The 19,680-nt window shown below is 44.4% G+C and overlaps 1 protein-coding gene and 1 long non-coding RNA gene across 2 annotated transcripts; both read right to left on the reverse strand.

Annotated features, from left to right (window-relative positions):
* Positions 1-91: 91 nt before the first annotated feature.
* LOC116989832 lies at positions 92-2,360 on the reverse strand. The gene is made up of 3 exons (XR_004416336.1): positions 2,323-2,360; positions 2,136-2,231; positions 92-128 (listed from the first exon to the last, which is right to left on the reverse strand). It is a non-coding gene; the product is annotated as an uncharacterized LOC116989832 (long non-coding RNA).
* An 8,217-nt stretch (positions 2,361-10,577) lies between these two features.
* LOC116989797 (E3 ubiquitin-protein ligase TRIM39-like) lies at positions 10,578-16,095 on the reverse strand. The gene is made up of 4 exons (XM_033047379.1): positions 16,081-16,095; positions 15,443-15,465; positions 15,228-15,346; positions 10,578-11,155 (listed from the first exon to the last, which is right to left on the reverse strand). Exons 1-4 carry the CDS (start codon positions 16,090-16,092, stop codon positions 10,623-10,625), a joined length of 687 nt encoding a protein of 228 aa, XP_032903270.1. The 5' UTR covers positions 16,093-16,095; the 3' UTR covers positions 10,578-10,622.
* Between the last annotated feature and the right edge of the window lie 3,585 nt (positions 16,096-19,680).

The following is a 19,680-nucleotide window of genomic DNA, read 5'->3' on the forward strand; positions in this document are numbered from 1 at the left end:
ATTGTATTTAGAATCTTCTTCTCTTCCTCTCGGATATCTGCCAGTGCGCGCTGCTCTTTCTCAATGAGAATCTTGTGCTGTTCAGCAAACTGGGATGTGATCTTGGACTGAAGGTTGTGTGACTGTTCCTGTGAAATGAAAGGTGAAAATCAATATATAATGTCACTGTGTTTAAGAAATAACTGCAGATGCTGGAAAATCGAAGGTATACAAAAGTGCTGGAGAAACTCAGCGGGTGCAGCAGCATCTATGGAGCGAAGGAAATAGGCAACTTTTCGGGCCGAAACCCTTCTTCAGACTGATGTAGGGGGGGGGGGGGGGGGGGCGGGAGAGTAGAAAGGAGAAAGGAAGAGGAGGTGCCAAAGGGCCGAGAGAAAGCCTAGAAGGGGAGGAGACAGCAAGGGTACCGGAAATTGGAGAAGTCAATGTTTATGCCGCTAGGGTGCAGACTGCCCAAGCGGAATATGAGGTGCTGCTCCTCCAATTTCTGGTGGTGCTCACTCTGGCCATGGTGAGTGAGCACTTAAATACACCTGGACCATTTCCGACACTTCCCTACCATTTCTTGACCTCACTATCTCCATCGCAGGTGATGGACATCTGACCGACATCCACTATAAACCCACTGACTCCCATGGCTATCTAGACTACACTTCTTCCCACCCTGCTTCCTGTCAGCACTCCATCCCCTACTCCCAATTCCTCCGTCTACGCCGCATCTGCTCCCAGCATGAGGTGTTCCACACCAGGGCATCGGAAATGTCCTCATTCTTCAGGGAACGGGGGTTCCCCTCCCCTACTATAGATGAGGCTCTCACCAGGGTCTCTTCAATACCCCGTAACTCTGCTCTCTCTCCCCATCCCCCCATTTGTAACAAGGGCAGAGTCCCCCAAGTCCTCACCTTTCACCCCACTAGCCGTCACATACAACAAATAGTCCTCCGTCATTTTCGCCTCCAACGTGACCCCACCACTGGTCACATCTTCCCATCTCCCCCCGTCTGCTTTCCGCAAAGACCGCTCCCTCCGTAACTCCCTGGTCAATTCCTCCCGTACCACCCCTTCCCCGGGCACTTTCCCTTGCAACCGCAAGAGACGCTACACTTGCCGCTTTACCTCCCCCCTCGACTCCATTCAAGGACCCAAGCAGTCGTTCCAGGTGTGACAGAGGTTCACCTGCATCTCCTCCAACCTCATCTATTGCATCCGCTGCTCTAGGTGTCAGCTGATCTACATCGGTGAGACCAAGCGCAGGCTTGGCGATCGCTTCGCACAACACCTCCGCTCAGTCCGTAATAACCAGCCTGATCTCCCGGTGGCTCAGCACTTCAACTCCCCCTCCCATTCCCAATCTCAATCCGACCTTTCTGTCCTGGGCCTCCTCCATGGCCAGAGTGAGCACCACCGGAAATTGGAGGAGCAGCACCTCATATTCCGCTTGGGCAGTCTGCACCCTAGCAGCATAAACATTGACCTCCATTTTCCTGTAGCCCTTGCTGTCTCCTCCCCTTCTCAGCTCTCGGGCTCCTCCTCGTCCTTTCTCCTTTCTTCTCCCCACCCCCACCCCACATCAGTCTGAAGAAGGGTTTCAGCATGAAATGTTGCCTATTTCCTTCGCTCCATAGATGCTGCAGAACCCGCTGAGTTTCTCCATCATTTTTGTCTACATATAATGTCACCAATTGTGTTTCTTCACGACTTTGACTGTGACATTTGCCCGGTACATTTTTTTATTTACTTTCGCAAATCAATAGCTTCTCTAAATGCTTCTGAAATATCGTGAGGGTAATCATAGAATCCATCAATCCTCTACCCCAATATAATTCCCTGCTGCCAATCCTTTTTCACGTGCCCATTAATTCCCATTTTTCCCACCCACCACCCACTTTCCCAGGGATTACAACAGTCACCGATTGACCATTGAACCAGCGTGTGCTGGGGACGTGGACGGAATCCGGCGCGGTCACAGGGAGAAGGCGTGAACCACACGGGCAGCACCCGAGGTCAGGATCGAACCCGCTCACCAGAACTAGGAGACAGCAGCACTACTTGTGTCACTGCGCTGCCCTATTATTACACGCATCACAGGGATAAAATCTACACAAGATCAGGAAATCAAAACTGGAAAGTCTCACCAGAACTCCAGAAATCTTCTGTTTCTGTTGCTGCTTCATTCGTTGGATCGCTGATTCCTTTTTTGTGAGAGACTGGATTGAAGATTTCATTTGATCCTGGGATTATGTTTGGGGATCAGAGAATAAAAGGGTTAGACAATAAAGACGGAATAAAACAACGATGCGATCAAAATCGGTTTGCTTTTACCTTGTAGGTTTCAACAGCTTCTTTAACCGGCATGAAGCTGTGGGACTTGTGTTCCCGCCCAGCTGCACAAACCACACAGATCAGCTTCTTGTCTGTTCCACAAAACAGCTTCAGTTCTTCCTGATGTTCCTCGCACTTAAGTTTACTTTCCTTCTCTGTCTGATTCACGCTCAGTGCTCGAGCTTTCTCAGACAGTCTAACCAAGGCCCGATTTACTTTGAGGGTGCGGTCAGCAAACTCCTCTCTACATTCCGGGCAGGAGTTTCTCTGCTCTCTGTCCCAACTCTGTGTGATACAGGGGCGGCAGAAGTAGTGCCCGCACTCCAGTGTCACCGGATCGGTGAAGAAATCCAGGCAGATGGGACAAACTGCCTCCTCGGTTAAACACTCAAAAATGTCTTTCGCAACCATTTTATCTCCACTTCCTGGTTCAAAGTGTTTTCCACTGCGCGCGCTGCCGTCTCGGGGGAATGAATGTTATTGGGCTACAAGTGTTGAGTGTTCAGTGTCCTGGCCACTCCCAACTAATCACACGAGGGAGGAGTCAGTTAGACATTAAACCGGCCTGAATATTGACGAAAACGCAGAATTTGGGTGGATGCAGTCTCTTGACCAGACAAAGTTTCAAAGTGAAGGGAAAAGGTTGCTAAGAATCAGAGGGGTAACTTTTTCCACACATAGGTTCTTGGGTGTATGGAACAGGCTGCCAGAGGAGGTATGTGTAGGAAGGAACTGCAGATGCTGGTTTGAACCGAAGATAAGTACAAAAAGCTGGAGTAACTCAGCGGGACAGGCAGCATCTCTGGAGAGAAGGAAAGGGTGGTGTTTGCGATCGAGACCCTTCTTCAGACAGACGCCAGAGCAGGTAGTTGAGGCTGGGACTATCCCATCGTTTAAAAAAATAAACAGTTAAATGGATAGGACAGGTTTGGAGGGATATGGACCAAACGCAGGCAGGTGGGAATGGTGCAGCTGGGACATGTTGACCGGTGTGGGCGAGGTGGGCCGAAGGGCCTGTTTCCACACTGTATCATTCTGTGACTATAGACTGACACAATGTGCTGGAGTAACTCAGCGGGTCATAGAAACATAGAAATTACGTGCAGGAGTAGGCCATTCGGCCCCTCGAGACAGCACCGTCATTCAATATGGTCATGACTGATCATCTAAAATCAATACACCATTCCTGCTTTTTCTCCCATATCCATTGATTCCGTTAGCCCTATGAGCGATATCTAACTCTCTTGAAAACATCCAGTGAATTGACCTCCATTGACCTCTGTGGCAGAGAATTCCACAGATTCACAACTCACTGGATGAAGATGTTTTTCCTCATCTCCGTTGTAAATGGCCTACCCCTTATTCTTAAACTGTGACCCCTGGTTCTGGACTCCCGCAACATCGGGAACGTGTTTCCTGCATCTAGCCTGTCCAATCCCTTAATAATGTAAAATGTTTCTATAAGATCTGCCTCTCATCCTTCTAAATTCCAGTGAATACAAGCCCAGCCGACCCATTCTCTCATCACACAGTATGTCAGTCCCACCTGCAGGGTGAGGTGACAGCACTTGCACTTTGTACTGTTTGTTAACAGAGCTGTGTTTTTAACTTCAAGATCGACACAAAATGCTGGAGTAACTCAGCGGGACTGGCAGTCGGCTGTGGAAAGAAGGAATGGGCGACGGACTTGGTGTCGGGGCTTCACCGTTCTCCAACATGCATAGTCCCTCTTTAGCTGGTCAATGTTCTCTGGGGTCAACAGCTTCACATTTAACTTGAATGAATGAATGAATGAATGAATGAATGAATGAATGAATAAGTTTCTCGGCCAAGTATTCACATACAAGGAATTTGCCTTGATGCTCCGCCCACAAGTGACAACGACATACAGTGACAGTTAGGAATGACACATAAAACATTCAACATTAACGATAAAACATTATTGATTAAACATGTGAATTAAATAAAATACCACAGCAAAAGGAGGCTACAGATTTTTGGTTATTGAGTAGAGCTGCCTACTGGTGGAAAAACAGCTGTTTTTATGTCTGGCTGTGGCAGCTTTGACAGTCCGGAGTCGTCTTCCAGAGGGAAGTGATTCAAAGAGTGTGGTCACGGTCTCCGTCTGCTCTCTGCACTGTCACCACACTGGAAGCCCGAAAGAGGCAGTCAGTCAGACCAGAGAACAGCGTGAAGTAGGATGTGTTGTAATCTGTTGTATGAGTGTGACTGGTTTGCGAGCAAAAGGGCCAAATTGGATTATTAAACGTCAGACGCTGCAAGCGCCCGACTCATTGGCTGAGTAACAATGCGGTTTTCAATATTAAAGCAATTATCACGCTAAACCATCCCCACGGACACGAATCAACATCAGAACAGGGTCAGAATCAGCCATAGACCTCACACTAGTGTCAGACTCATTGGCGGGTGTTTGTTCATGGGAAGTAATTCGAAGAACAACGGTAGGAAGTGACCACTACCCGATAGAAATAGTAGTAGGAGTGAGTTTAGAGGAGTATAATACAGAGAGAATACAAAAGTGGTCTTTTAGTGGTGCTGATTGGGAGAAGTTTAAGACTATTAGTGATCAAGAAATGAAAAAAATTGATATTTATGAAGATGTGGATAATTTAAATATTTCTGTTTGCGAAGCCATTTTAGAGGCAGCAACAAAGTCCATTAAGAGGAAAGGAGGTAAGCACAACAAAAAGAGTGTACCATGGTGGACTAAGGAATGTGACAAAGCAATTAAGTGTCGAAATAAAGCTTTTAAAATTTTGAAAAGAAATCATAATTTTCAGAATCTTATTGAATACAAAAGGTTGCAAGCAAGTGTAAGAAGAGTAATAAAAATGCAAAGAGGGAATTTTGGAGGACATTTTGTAACTCAGTGGGAAGGGAGACAAAAGTAGGTCAAGTTTGGGGAATGATAAGGAGAATGAAAGGAATTAAAAGAGAATACAAATATCCAATCCTAACTGACGGTGAAATTACAGCAGTGAAAGACGAAGAGAAAGCAGAGATGTTGGCAAAATCTTTTGCTAAAATTCACAGTTCAGACAATGTTAGTGAAGAAGGAAGAAAAGGAAAAGAAAATACCATAGCAGAGAATAGACAGTTAATACGACATGAGGAAGACACGAACGATGTTCTAAACAAACCATTCACAAAGACAGAATTCAACCGAGCTCTTAGAAAAACCAAGATATCAGCACCAGGTAAAGATCAGAATTGTTACACCATGTTAAACCATCTCAGTGAAACATCCAAGGATTTTTTGTTAGAATTTTATAATAAAGTGTGGGAGGGTGGGAAATTACCGCAAAGGTGGAAGGAGGCAGTAGTAATCCCAATAGGAAAGCCAGGTAAAGATCTGACAAACCCAGGGAATTATAGGCCTATTGCATTAACATCCAACATATGTAAAGTAATGGAAAAAATGGTAAATGAAAGGTTAACATATTATGTAGAAAATAAAGGATATTTATCCAATTACCAGAGTGGTTTTAGGAAGGGGAGAAACACCATGGATCCAGCTATATGTTTAGAACATGAAATTAGGAGAGCACAAATTAATAGAGAAAGTGTAGTAGCTGTATTTTTTGATATTGAGAAAGCATATGATATGATGTGGGGAGAAGGGTTATTAGTGAAACTAGGTAAATTGGGGATTAAAGGTCGTATATTTAAATGGATTAAGGATTTTTTATTTGGGAGGTCAATACAAGTACGAGTTGGAAATCAATACTCAGGAACATTAGATATTGTAAATGGAACACCTCAAGGGAGCATAATAAGTCCTTTACTATTTTTAGTAATGATAAATGATGTGTATGATGAAATTGTAAATGAAATGGGAGTTTCACTGTTTGCGGATGATGGGGCAATCTGGAAAAGGGGGAGAAATGTGAAGTTTATTGTGCAGAAACTACAGAGGGCTATAATAAAGGTACAAGACTGGTCTTATAAATGGGGATTCAAATTTTCTGTGGAAAAGACAAAGATAATGTTTTTTTACTAGGAAGGAAATTGGTAGTGAGGTTAAACTAAAATTATATAACCAGGAATTGGAGAGAGTAAAATACTATAAATTTTTAGGTTTATGGTTTGATGAGAGGATTACATGGATGGTTCATATTCAGAAAGTAGTGGACAAATGTAAGAAGATACTTAATGTAATGAGATGTTTAGTTGGATGTGATTGGGGGGCAGATAGAAAAGCTTTGAAGGCTATATACAATGGGTTAATTAGATCTGTGTTAGATTATGGTTGTGTGGTGTATGGGTCCGCATCAAGTACTTCTCTTAAGAAAATAGACAACATTCAATATCAGGCATTGAGAATATGTACAGGTGCAATAAAAACAACTCCAACAGCAGCATTACAGGTTGAAATGGGGGAGATGCCTCTAGAGATGAGAAGGATACAGCTTTCATTAAATTACTGGATTAACCTACAGGGCCAGAGTCAAGAACACCCAGCACAAGTTACTGTCAAACCATGCTGGGAAAAGGAGAGAAGGGAAACAAAAAGTTTTGGATGGACAGTGACCCAGAGAGCAGTACAAATCGGCATAGCACAATTAAATGTGGTTCCAACAGTTCCATTACCTTCAATTCCACCTTGGATACTTCCAGATGCAACAGTAGACTTTACAACATTAGAACAGGAAAACAAGGATAAACAACATAGGTATAATTCAGTCATCATACAGGAATACATTGACAGATACCACAGTTTTGTCCAAATTTATACAGATGCATCAAAAGATTCAGTAGATAAAGTAGGAGTAGCATTTATTGTACCAGAATTTCACATCAAAGTAGGGAAGAGGATCAATAATGAGGTCTCAGTATACACAGGTGAAATGATTGCAATATTGTTAGCGGTACAGTGGGTCGAGGATACTAGGCCTTTAAGGACAGTTATTTGCTCAGATTCAGGTTTAGCAATAAAGAGTTTACAGCACAGCCATTCAGACAGTAGACCAGACATTTTGATTGAAATACAACAAACACTATTCAGAATTCAAATGATGGGGCTTACAGTCATATTTTTATGGGTACCAGCACACATTGGCATTAGAGGAAACGAAATGGCAGATAAGGTAGCAAGAGAGGTAGCAAAAAGAAGTAAAATTGATTTAAGTATTAACATAGGTAAAACTGAAATCAAAGACATTATTAAGCAAAGACTGAAGGAAAGATGGCAAAAGCAATGAGATGAAGAGCGGAAAGGACGGTGGTTCTACAGAGTCCAGAGGAAAGTGGGAGAAATGAGATGTGCAGGAAAAAAACAGAAAAGAGGAGACAGTAATCTCAAGAATTAGATTTGGACACACTGGTCTGAACAGTACACTTTTTATAATAGGCAAGCATAATACAGGTAGATGTGAATACTGTGGGCAAGAAGAGACGATAGAGCATGTCATTGTACATTGTGAGAGGTATGAGGAGGAGAGAGAACGGATGAGTGAGCAGTTCAGAAAAGAAAGAATACAATTTGATTTGGTAGATATTTTGCAAGGAAGTTCATATAAGTGCTATCAAATCCTGTTGCATTTTCTTAGGGTAACCAATTTGTTCGGAAGGATATAGGTTATTAGTATATGTAATGGTGTTGTTTGATCCACACTCCATGCCAGTTGGTGGCGGTAATGCACCAAAACAGTTGTTTGCCAACCGCCAAAAAACACCACATAGAAGAAGAAGAAGTACCATCCCCACGGGTTACTTTCATAGTTTCTGGATCTCAGTTCACCGCCGTTGCTGGTGAGTGACTCTGTCCCCGCTCCCGGCAGCTCACAGCCCAGTTGTATGAATATTTGATTTATCTCACTTCAGGTAGCCCCGGCATTCCCTCTCTCTCTATCCCTCCCCCCACCCAAGTCGCACCAGCTTCTCGTTATCATCCAGCAAACAGCTAACAATGGCCTGTTTCCTTTATCATCGTTACCTTTTGCATTCCTTTCATTCATTGTTCTTTATCTCTCCACATCACCGACTATATCTCTCGTTTCCCTTATCCCTAACCGGTGTGAAGAAGGGTCTCGACCCGAAACGTCGCCCATTCTTTCTCCCCAGAGATGCTGCCTGACCTGCTGAGTTACTCCAGCTTTTTCTGTCTATCTTCATCATCCTCCTGTCCCGCCGCTCCTACCTACACCCCCTCCCCGCCTTCCCCCCATACCCTCACATCCCCCTCCCCCCCCTCTCCCCCCTTCCCCCTTCCTCTCTCCCAGCACCTCCCCTCCCCCTCCTCTCCTCTTACTGCATCTCCCTCCCCCCTGCATCTCTCCGCCCCTACGCCCCCTTACCATAATCCCCCCCTCCCTCGCCAGCACCCCCCGCACTAATGCATCACGCTCTCTCCTCCTGCCCAGCGCGCCGCTTGACTCGGGGGTGATTCGGTACCGCGTGGAGTCGGCGACGTTGAGCAGAGGGACCGGGACCGGGTCACCGCCAGGGATGCGGCGTACTATCTGGAAGGCGAAAGTTCTGCTGCGGCTAATGGCAGGTACACAGAGAGAGAGAGAGAGAGAGAGAGAGAGAGAGGCCACTCGGCCCGCGCTTTGCTGCTGCCTCACAGCGTCAGGGACATGGGGTTAGTTCCAGACTCCGGGCGCTGTCTGTACGGAGTTGGTACGGTTTCAACCGGGTGACATTTCGGGTCTGAAGAAGGGTCTCGACCCGAAACGTCACCCATTCCTTCCCTCCAGAGATGCTGCCCGTCCCGCTGAGTTACTCCAGCTTCTTGTGTCTATCTCAGTTTTGTAGGTTAATTGCCTTCTGTAAATTGGGTGACGTTTCAGTTCACGACCCATCTTCAGACTGGTTAGAGAAGGTTCTCTAACTAGTCCCGAACTAGTTGTGAATCTGTGGAATTCTCTGCCACAGAAGGCAGTGGAGGCCAATTCACTGGATGGTTTCAAGGGAGAGTTAGATTTAGCTTTTAGAGTTAACGGAATCAAGGGATATGTGGGAAAAGCAGGAATGGGGTACTAATTTTGGACGATCACCCATGATCATATTGAAGGGTCGAATGGCCTACTCCTGCGCCTATTTTTCTATATTTTTTCTGTGATACCCCATGGACTTTTTCAAAGAGGAGGTCTCCGTAGCGTTTAAGAAAGAACTGCAGATGCTGGTAAAATAGAAGGTCGACAAAAAATGTTGGAGAAACTCAGCGGTTGAGGCATCATCTGTAGACAATAGACAATAGGTGCAGGAGTAGGCCATTCGGCCCTTCGAGCCAGCACCACCCTGGCCACACTCTCATCTCGCTGCTACCACCGGGAAGAAGGTACAGGAAGCCTGAAAACTGTAACGGCCATACATCCATTAAACACTCCATCCTCCAAATACACTCCAAACTATTGAAACTTGGGGGAATTATCTTTTGACTTTGCACTACCATTTTCTATTTATTTATGTGTGTTTGTTTTTATATACACTGATGTTGTTTGTGTGTATCCTGGGTTTTACAGAGCAGTGTGCTGCTGCAAGCAAGTATTTCATTGTTTTGTTTCGGGGCATATGGCAATAAATCACTCTTGGCTCTAACATTTAGTTTAGAGAAACAGGCCCTTCGGACCACCGAGTCCGCGCCGACCAGCGATCCCAGCACATTAACGCTATCCTACACACACTGGGGACAATTTACATTTACACCAAGGCCACTTAAACTACAAACCTGTACGTCTTTGGCGAGTGGGAGGAAAACCGAAGATCTCGGAGAAAACCCACGCAGGTCACGGGGATAACGTACAAGCTCCGTACAGATAGCACCTGTAGTCGGGATCGAACCCGGGTCACTGGCGCTGTGAGGCAGCAACACTACCGCTGTCCCACCTTGCACCGACTGTTGTGTTACAACCGCCCTTTAAATCATTAAATGATGTTAATGTCGTGGGCAGCTCGAAGCACCCACTCATTGGCTGTCAAAGCAAAGTTTACAACAATTTCCTCCCTCCTTGGGCTTGACCCCATTCTTCCAAAGATCCGTTCCGAAGAAAACTAATCTGTTGTGTGGAGAACAAATGCTGCAAACACGCTATAAATTCACACAGTGGGCGGACTTTAGGACCCGGGGGAGCCCGGAGCTCAGGACCCGCCGCCCGCGGCTGCTGCTGAACCCGCGGGAAGGGAGCTGTTTCCATCTTTATATTTTCACAAAAGTAATTTCTGATCCGTTGCCGGACGCGGTTAACGCGTTAAAATGAACGGATCGACAGACAGACAGACAGACAGCTCTGATTTCAGTTGCTGTTTATTTCACTCTTCCCACATTTACATTTTTTTTACACACCCGGAGCGGAACCGGAGCAGATTCTCAGCCACTGGTTTTCATCACAAGTCCTGAAGAAAGGGTAAAGTTTCTCCGTGAATTTATTCCCAGTGAAGGTGTGGAGATGGGACTTGGTGTCCGCGTCGTAAAATGAAACTGTCCCTGACTCGTAACTGAGATAAACTCCCACCCTTCCGGGGATGGGACGGGCGGGGAGAGGGGATAGAGGGGAGGTGAGTGCAACAAACCAGTCACCCAACCGCGCGATGCTCCAGACTCCAGTCTCCGGGGTCCGTGTGACCCCTCTCTTCCTCTCCACAGACTCTGCGGCGACTCCCAGACTCCAGTACCGACTCCCCGCCACCTCCACCTCCCAGTAATGTCTCCCCGATGTGAATCCCTCCGATCCCAGCACACACCCATACTTTGTAAACCTCTTCCCGGTGTCAGGGACACGCCTCACGGTCCAGGTCAGTCTCACCCTCTTCCGATCCTCAGACACCTCGAGCTGCGCATGCGCTGTTTCCACATCCAGGGTGACGGAGACTGGGGGGAGAAGCAGAGAATCAGAGAGTCCCCGGGGGTCGGGGGGAGACTCGGGCACAGGCGGGCGGACAACTGAAACCTTGCCGGGGTGTCACCCACAACAACGCCGGGTGGACAACACACATCTCTCCCAGAGTATTTATCCAGCGATGGAGAGGGGGATTACGTGAGGCGGGGAGGGTGTACGGGGAGGACGAGTGACAATAGACAATAGGTGCAGGAGGAGGCCATTCGGCCCTGCGAACCAGCACCGCCATTCAATGTGAACATGGCTGATCATCCCCAATCAGTACCCAGTTTCTGCCTTCTCCACATATTCCCTGACTCCACAGATTCACAACTCTCTTGGTGAAAAAGTGTTTCCTCATCCCCGTTCTAAATTATGGCCCCAGGTTCTGGACTCCTCCAACATCAGGAACATGTTTCCTGCCTCTAGCGTGTCCAATCCCTTAATAATCTTATATGTTTCAATAAGATCCCCAGCCGCTCCATTCTCTCAGCATATGACAGTCCCGCCATCCCTGGAATTAACCTGGTGAACGTACGCTGCACTCCCTCAATAGCAAGAATGTCGTTTCTCAAATTTGGAGACCAAAACTACACACAATACTCCAGTTGTGGTCTCACTAGGGCCCTGTACAACTGCAGAAGGTCCTCTTTGCTCCTATACTCAACTCCTCTTGTTATGAAGGCCAACATGCCATTCACTTTCTTCACTGCCTGCTGTACCTGCTTACTTTCAGTGACAGATGAACAAGGACCTCTAGATCTCGTTGTACTCCCCCCTTTCCCAATTTGACACCATTCAGATAATAATCTGCCTTCCGGTTTGTGCCACCAAAGTGGTTAACATCACATTTATCCACATTAAACTGCATCTGCCATGCATCTGCCCACTCACCCAACATGTCCAAGTCACCCTGCATCCTCAAAGCATCCCCTCACAGTTCACACTGCCACCCAGCTTTGTGTCATCTGCAAATTTGCTAATGTTACTTTGAATCCCTTCATCTAAATCATTGATATATATTGTAAATATCTACGGTCCCAGCACCGTGCTTTGCGGTACCCCACTAGTCACTACCTGCCATTCTGAAAGGGAAGGTTAATCCGTACTCTTTGTTTTCTGTCTGCCAACCACTTCTCTATCCATGTCAGCACTCTACCCCCAATACCATGTACTCTAATTTTGCCCACTAATCCCCTGTGTGGGACCCCATCAAATTGTTTCTGAAGTTCAGGTACACTACATCCACTGGGTCTCCATTGTCCATTTTCCCAGTTACATCCTCAAAAAATTCCAGAAGATCAGTCAAGCATGACTTCCCCCGCGTAAATCCATGCTGACTCGGACCGATCCTGTCACTGCTATCCAAATGTGCCGCTATTTCATCTTTTATAGTTCTTCAGAAGACCACTCTTCAGGCAGATATTCAAATATCCTGCCAGTAGATGGCGAGGGAGAGGCAGATTGGTAGATGAGGAGTCGGATGTGAGTGGTAATTAGAGGTGGTTAAAGAGGATGTAGAGATGTGGGGTGGAGTTGCCGTGATCATACTGAACGGGAGTGGACTGGACGGGCGAGGCAATCTGCTACTGTTTACTTGCTTTCTTTAGTGGAGGGTGGATTTGATGTGTCTGTACAACCAAGAACACTCTGATCTCATGGTGAAGCAATATATGAATGTCACTGAGGGACTTGACAATGTTTTACATGTGAGGCTGGTCCAGAAAACAAAGGCAGGTGGGATCCAAGATGAGTTGGTAAAATGGACCCACAATTGGCTTGGTGGTTGGAGGTAGAAGGTAGTGGTAGAGGATGATTTTGCTGCCTGGAGGTCTGGGACTGGTGGTGTGCAGCAGAGATCGATGCTGCAACCTTTGCTGTATATTTTATGTTTTCATGGCTTGGATGTGAATGTAGGAGGTGTGACTACAAATTTTGCAGAGAACGGCTAATGGTGTGGATAGCAAGGTAGACTGTCAAAGTCTGCAGCCGGATATAGGCGAGATCATCGAAACCTTCTTGTCATGCAGGGATATTAATACTGGAGGACGCTGTTTTTTTCACACAAAGAGTTTAATATCTGGTATATTTTGCCAGAGTAGGTGGTGGAATCAAATGTAATTACTACATTTAAGTGGCTTTGCGATTTAACAGACGATGTGTTGAATATTAACCATATAACCATATAACAATTACAGCACGCAAACAGGCCATCTTGACCCCTCTAGACCGTGCCGAAACACTTACTCTCACCTAGTCCCATCTATCTGCACTCAGACCATAACCCTCCATTCCTTTCCCGTCCATATACATATCCAATTTATTTTTAAATGATAAAATCGAAACTGCCTCCACCACTTCCACTAGAACCTCATTCCACACAGCTACCACTCTCTGAGTACAGAAGTTCCCCCTCATGTTACCCCTAAACTTCTGTTCCATAATTCTCAAATCTCAATATAATGTTATTTAATGATATTAAATATAATGCTTGTAAGAGTGTGGTTATGATCTGTAGAACCCAAGAGGATAAATGTCTAAAATTTCCTGATTTTAAATTGTCTGACAATAATCTCACTGTCTGTAATTCGGTAAAATATCTTGGGCATTTTATTACAGAACAGATGACAGATGATGAGAATATTTATAGGCAACGACGCATGCTGCACGTACAGGCAAATATTCTCTAGTCTAATTTGGTGCGTGTACAGATTTAGTGAAGATGTCCCAGTTTAGAGCATATTGCACACCACTCTATACTGCACACCTGTGCTCAAACTATGGAAAGACAAGTTTTCAGAGACTAAAGATGGCCTATAATGATGCCATGAGAACACTGCTAAGGAAACCTAGATGGTGAAGTGCTAGCAACATGTTTGTGTCTGCAGAGGTCAGTACTTTAGAAGCTATCCTAAGAATTCATATGTATAAATTCATTTGCAGGATAAAATATTCTAAAAATGTAATAATTGTGGCCTTGTCAAACATAAGGTTCAGCACTAGTACACGCTACCAATCCCAGCTGTGGAGACAATGGTATCATTGTCTCATTGTAGGACATTGATCATTCTTTTAATTCTGGATATTAAATCGCCTATTGTGTTGTATTTAATATATAATATCTAATGCTTTTATAAGTGATCTACTAAGATGTTATATGTATTTTATGGCGTTTTATATGTAATGTATTTTTATGTAATGTTGTCCGTTGTCTGGAACTTGAGTCTGAAATAAAGTTTTTTATAATTATTAATAATATGGTTCTAATGTGGGCAAATGGAATTAATGTGTCTGGGGGAAAAAGGTGGACAAGCATCTGATGGGCCGAAGGGCCTGACTCTGTAATGTACAACCATGGCTCTCTGGCTCCACGAGCACTGAATGACTGATTATCCACAGCCACTGGTGCAGGGAATTCCAAATGTTGCCCAGTCTCTGCGTGCAATGATGTTTCCTTGTCTCTGTCCTAAATGGTCCAAACCCTGAGAGGGTTTCTGTTGACTCCACACCCCTCAGACAGTGGAAACAACCTCCCTGCATCCAGCCCACTGAGTCCTGTAAGGACTTTGTGTTTCACTGAGATCTCCACTAATACATCTGAACTTTCGAGTACACAGGCCTAGTCTACGCAATTTCACCCAGCACAGCAAACTCATTCACCCAGCACAGCAAACTCATTCACCCAGGAACAAGTGTTTAAGAAGGAACTGCAGATGCTGAAAATCAAAGGTAGACAAAAATGTTGGAAAAACTCAGCGGGTGAGGTAGCATCTATGGAGCGAAGAAATAGGTGACGTTTCAGGTCGAGACCCTTCTTGAGTCTGAAGAAGTCTCTCGACCCGAAACGTCGCCTATTTCCTTCGCTCCATCGATGCTGCCTCACCCGCTGAGTTTCTCCAGCATTTTAGTCTCCCACCCAGGAATAAGGATTTTCTTCAAGTGCAAACAAACTTCGCTCTCTGTCTCTGTGATGCTTCACCCAGAGCCATTAATACCATTAATCTTCACATATAATATTGCATAAAGATGTCTTAAAAAGAACAATGGAAAAGGGATTAGTTTTACCTCGGTTGATGATATCAGATGTTTCTCTCAATGCCATGTTGTAGAAAAAGGTGGGATCAAACTTTTCAATGGGCAACGCGCCACCTACCACCAACATTGTTTTGGTTTCATCACTAACCCTGCAAATATTTAACAGCTGGTTAGAAACTGAGCATGAGCTGTTTTTGAGTTGTACTATAAAAACATACATCGTTTCAGTCAAAAGCATGTCCTACCTGATCTTGCGACCAGCTTCCTCCTGAAATAAATAAAACACAAATCTCAATAGACTGAGATGGATCATCATGATCCCGATGGCGGGTATTTCACCAAATTGCTACAGAAAACCCCTCTGATAATTCCCATTTCCCAACTCTTTGCCGCTGTCACACAGACAGGAAGTGGATATTGTCGTAGAGACATTGAACGCACTTACGAGTAAGACCGGGCAGGTCGTGGGGTGTTATCTGGCGAAGATGTCAGAGATAATAGGATGGAATATTATAGGATCAGCGGCGGATTTAAATGGGTGGGGGTTGGAAATGTTATCACTAACTGTGGGGAGACCAAAAATCAAAGCTGAAATGTATGATTGCCTTTAATAAATTCCACAAGTGCTGCAGTAAAGAGAATGTGGAACTCAGCGGACAGCCTGTAGACAATATTGCAGATAAATGTAAGTTGAAGTGGGAAAAAGTACATGAGGATTCCTGGAATTTGGGGAATTGTTGTTGGATATGTGAGTAGATGGAACAGATGGAACTTTGACACCGTTCTGAATTACTGGTAAATGATGCATTTATTTCCGAAATTTAACCCACCACTTTGTGACTGTGCACGTTCACTTCACCAAAGTGTAGTGTAACCCCCTCACCTTCAGAAACATGACGCCGTCCTTGTGGTCTATCTGTTCCTGTAACTTTGAGAGTTCCTTCTGAATGGAATTTAAATTCTCTTGAATCTCGTGAAGATTTGTCTCCATTGTTTTTACAGTCTTCGCCTCTTCTTCCCGGATATCTCCGAGTAAGCGTTGCTCTTTCACAGTGAGAATCTGGTGCAGTTCAGCAAACTGGGATGTGACATGTGACTGAAGGTTGTGTGACTCTTCCTGTCAGATGAAAGATGAGAATCAATATATTATGTCACTCTGCTGTGTTTCCTCGTGAAATGGAAGGTCACATTTGGCTAATCAATGTCGAATTCTCGAGTGCAGAAATATGCCCAACATGTCCATGCTGGGCTCTGTACGTATCTACATTAATTCAATTTACTTGTATATAATCCGCTCCTTTCATCACCGTGGCAATTCAAGAGCTCGTCTTGATAATTCTGAAATATTTGGTGAATGTAACGTACACTCACATCATTCCCATTTCCAAGGTACAATTCCCTGCAACCTATTCAATTTCATGTGTCCATTAACCCTCAGTGGACAGAACCAGGTCACCAGAACTAGCAGACAGCAGCACCACTTAGAATGACAGACTTCATAGAGTCATACAGCAAGGGGTGTTAGATACCCACCAAGACGTCCCATCTGCGCTATTTCCACTTGTTCGTATTTGGCCCAGATAGTTCTAAAACTTTTCTCTCCACGAGTTTGTTTGAATATATTTTAAATGTTGTTATGGTACCTGACTCAACTACCTCATCTGACAGCTCGTCCCATGTTCCCACTACCAAAGTTGTCCTTCATGTTCGTTTTAAATCCTTTCCCTCTCATCTAAAACCTATACCCTCACATTCTCGACCCCCCTACTAAGGGTAAAAGACTGACCATCCAACGTATCATTCCGTTTCATGATATTATACACCTGCCACAGACCATTCTTCAGACTGCTGCTCTCCAGGGAGTAAAGTCCTTGGCTGCTCAACCTCTCCCAAGTGTTCTGGTCCTCGACCACTGAGCTCTATAGTGTAGTGTTGTTACAAAACCCTACCATCAGTAGCGTTCCAGATCTGCCCACTGCCTGGGCGTGTGATTCAGGAGGCTGTTCGTTGGGGAGGGGGGGGGGGAATGAAAATGCAGGTTTGCATTGGTTGTCAGAGAGGAATTTGCTTGGACTTCAAGCTGATGAAGAAAAATCGATCTGCAATCCCGCTCCCGTTTAAAAAAAAAAAAGGTTGCTGGGCGAATGCATCGCTGGATTGAAGTTAATGTGACTTCGCCTTCAACACCTTCAACATCACGGATCGCAAGTGCGGGACAAAACAAAAGGTATGTCGTCTATTTCCCATCTTAACTTGCTTTTTGGTGTGGTTTCATTGTAATCAGATGATGCGAAATATCTGATTTTCATTTAGGCCCCGATGCGATATTGGCCGTGCCTTGCCTGCCAATCGGGGCTTAAATCATGGCAGCGACCACATGCCAATCGGGGCTTAAATCATGGCAGCGACCACATGCCAATCGGTCACAATCCAGAAACTGCTACTCTCAAGATAATCAAATTCATTAATTTTTTTTCACAATAATGTCATAAGAGTCATGTCTAAATCATCTATATTTAGTGTTATAATCTATCCGTGATCAATATTTTCATACTAAATAACTGAAAACTTCCACAGTAAAGTTTTAGTGAGATATTTAGTATGAAAATATTGATCGTGGATAGACAATAACACTAAATATAGAAAATGTAGATGTTCTTATGACATAATTGAGCATAAAATAATGATTTTGGTTATCTTGAGAATGGATGTTTCTGGATTTGGAACAAATGTCTGTGCAAAACGCCCCTTGTCTGCTGCAGTGTTATATCCAACATAGGAAATTTTATGGGAATTAAACATTCAATTCCTTCCTTGGCATAGAATTTCATGACAAGGTGAGATTTAAAAATCATGTTATATTGTGAATTTTTGTGTGAATGGGATCAGTTTGTTGTTTAGATACTTTGGCTATTTAAACAATTATTTTTAGATAGATGTTTAGATCTAGTAATTGAATTTAGATGAATTTAATTGATTTGATGACACTGATGAATATGAATTATTTGGGGGGGGGGGTATTGACTATTTGTTTTAACGTTACAATAATATTATAGTTCTGATCTTGAGAATATCACATTTTTGAATTTTCAAGGCAGTCTGGGTGTTTATTACTATTTCCGTCACAACGCTTAATTTTGTATTTAGCTACTTAAATAGGTAATTAACTAATTATATACTTTAATATCAGGCCATCCAAGTAAGATGTATCATTTGTTTCAGAATACTTCAATCGATAATAACTGAAAATTTCATTCAGTTTTCTTAATTTTTAAGAAAGTTATGGGCTTTTATGTAAACTGACTGTCCTCGATCACAGCTTTTGTGTTAAGTCAATGGAAAAGCAATAGGGAACAATATGTTAATTTCCGAGTATGAAAATGGCCATAACTTTTTTTAATACTGAAGATATGAAAGTGAATTAGGTGTCAAATGAAAGTTCTTTGTATGCTTTATCTGATGGGATAAATTACAGGCTTGATTTTTTAAATCTCAGAATGTTGTAACATTCCTATGTAGTGGTGCCAAATTATTGCACACATCACAGGGATGAAATCTACACAAGAACATTACATCGGCAGTACAAACCTGAACTCCAGAAATTTTCTCTTTCTGTTCCTGCTCCATTTCCTGGATGTCTGATTCCTTTTCTGTGAGAGATTTGAAGGTAGATTTCACCTGACCCTGGGGTTGGGATTCAGATCAGAGAATAAAAATGTCAGAAAATGAACACGACATGACACAATGATGTGATCAGAATCGGTTTGCATTTACCTTGTAGATTTCAACAGCTTCATCTACCGGCATGAAGCTGTGAGACGTGTGTTCCCGCCCAGCTGCACAAATCACACAGATCAGCTTCTTGTCTGTTTCACAAAACAGCTTCAGTTCTTCTTGATGTTTCTCGCACTGAAGTTTACTTTCCTTCTCCGTCTGATTCAGGCTCAGTGTTCGAGCTTTCTCAGACAGTCTAACCAAGGCCCGATTTACTTTGAGGGTGCGGTCTGTAAATTCCTCTCTACATTCCGGGCGGCAGTTTCTCGCCTCCCTGTCCCAACTCTGTGTGATACAGGGGCGGCAGAAGTTGTGCCCGCACTCCAGTGTCACCGGATCGGTGAAGAAATCCAGGCAGATGGAACAAACTACCTCCTCGGTCCAACTCTCGACCTGGTCTTTCGCAGCCATTTTATCTCCACTTCCTGGTTCAAAATGTTTTCTCTGACGTGGAGCTGCTGTATATGGGCGGTCACATGACCGTCACGGCGGCGCCGCGGTAGAGTTGCTGCCTTACAGCGAATGCAGCGATGGAGACACGGGTTCGATCCTGACGACGGGTGCTGTCTGTACGGAGTTTAAACGTTCTCCCCATGATCTGCGTGAGATTTCTCCGAGATCTTCGGTTCTTCAGAGGCTTAGTAAATGTGTGTGTGAGAGAGAGAGAGAGGAGGTGCAGAGAGAGAGGGGGGGTGCAGAGAGAGAGGGG

This window comes from Amblyraja radiata, chromosome 30 (assembly GCF_010909765.2).
Source record: "Amblyraja radiata isolate CabotCenter1 chromosome 30, sAmbRad1.1.pri, whole genome shotgun sequence".
Classification (NCBI taxonomy): Eukaryota; Metazoa; Chordata; class Chondrichthyes; order Rajiformes; family Rajidae; genus Amblyraja; species Amblyraja radiata.

What these genes read in the sequence shown, in the direction of transcription:
- LOC116989797 (XM_033047379.1), bottom strand. An exon ending in GAAGCTGGTCGCAAGATCAG is followed by an intron (nt 15,347 to 15,442) that starts GTAGGACATGCT and finishes AAATATTTGCAG; the next exon opens with GGTTAGTGATGAAACCAAAA. An exon ending in ATCTGATATCATCAACCGAG is followed by an intron (nt 11,156 to 15,227) that starts GTAAAACTAATC and finishes TTCTCCCCCCAG; the next exon opens with TCTCCGTCACCCTGGATGTG.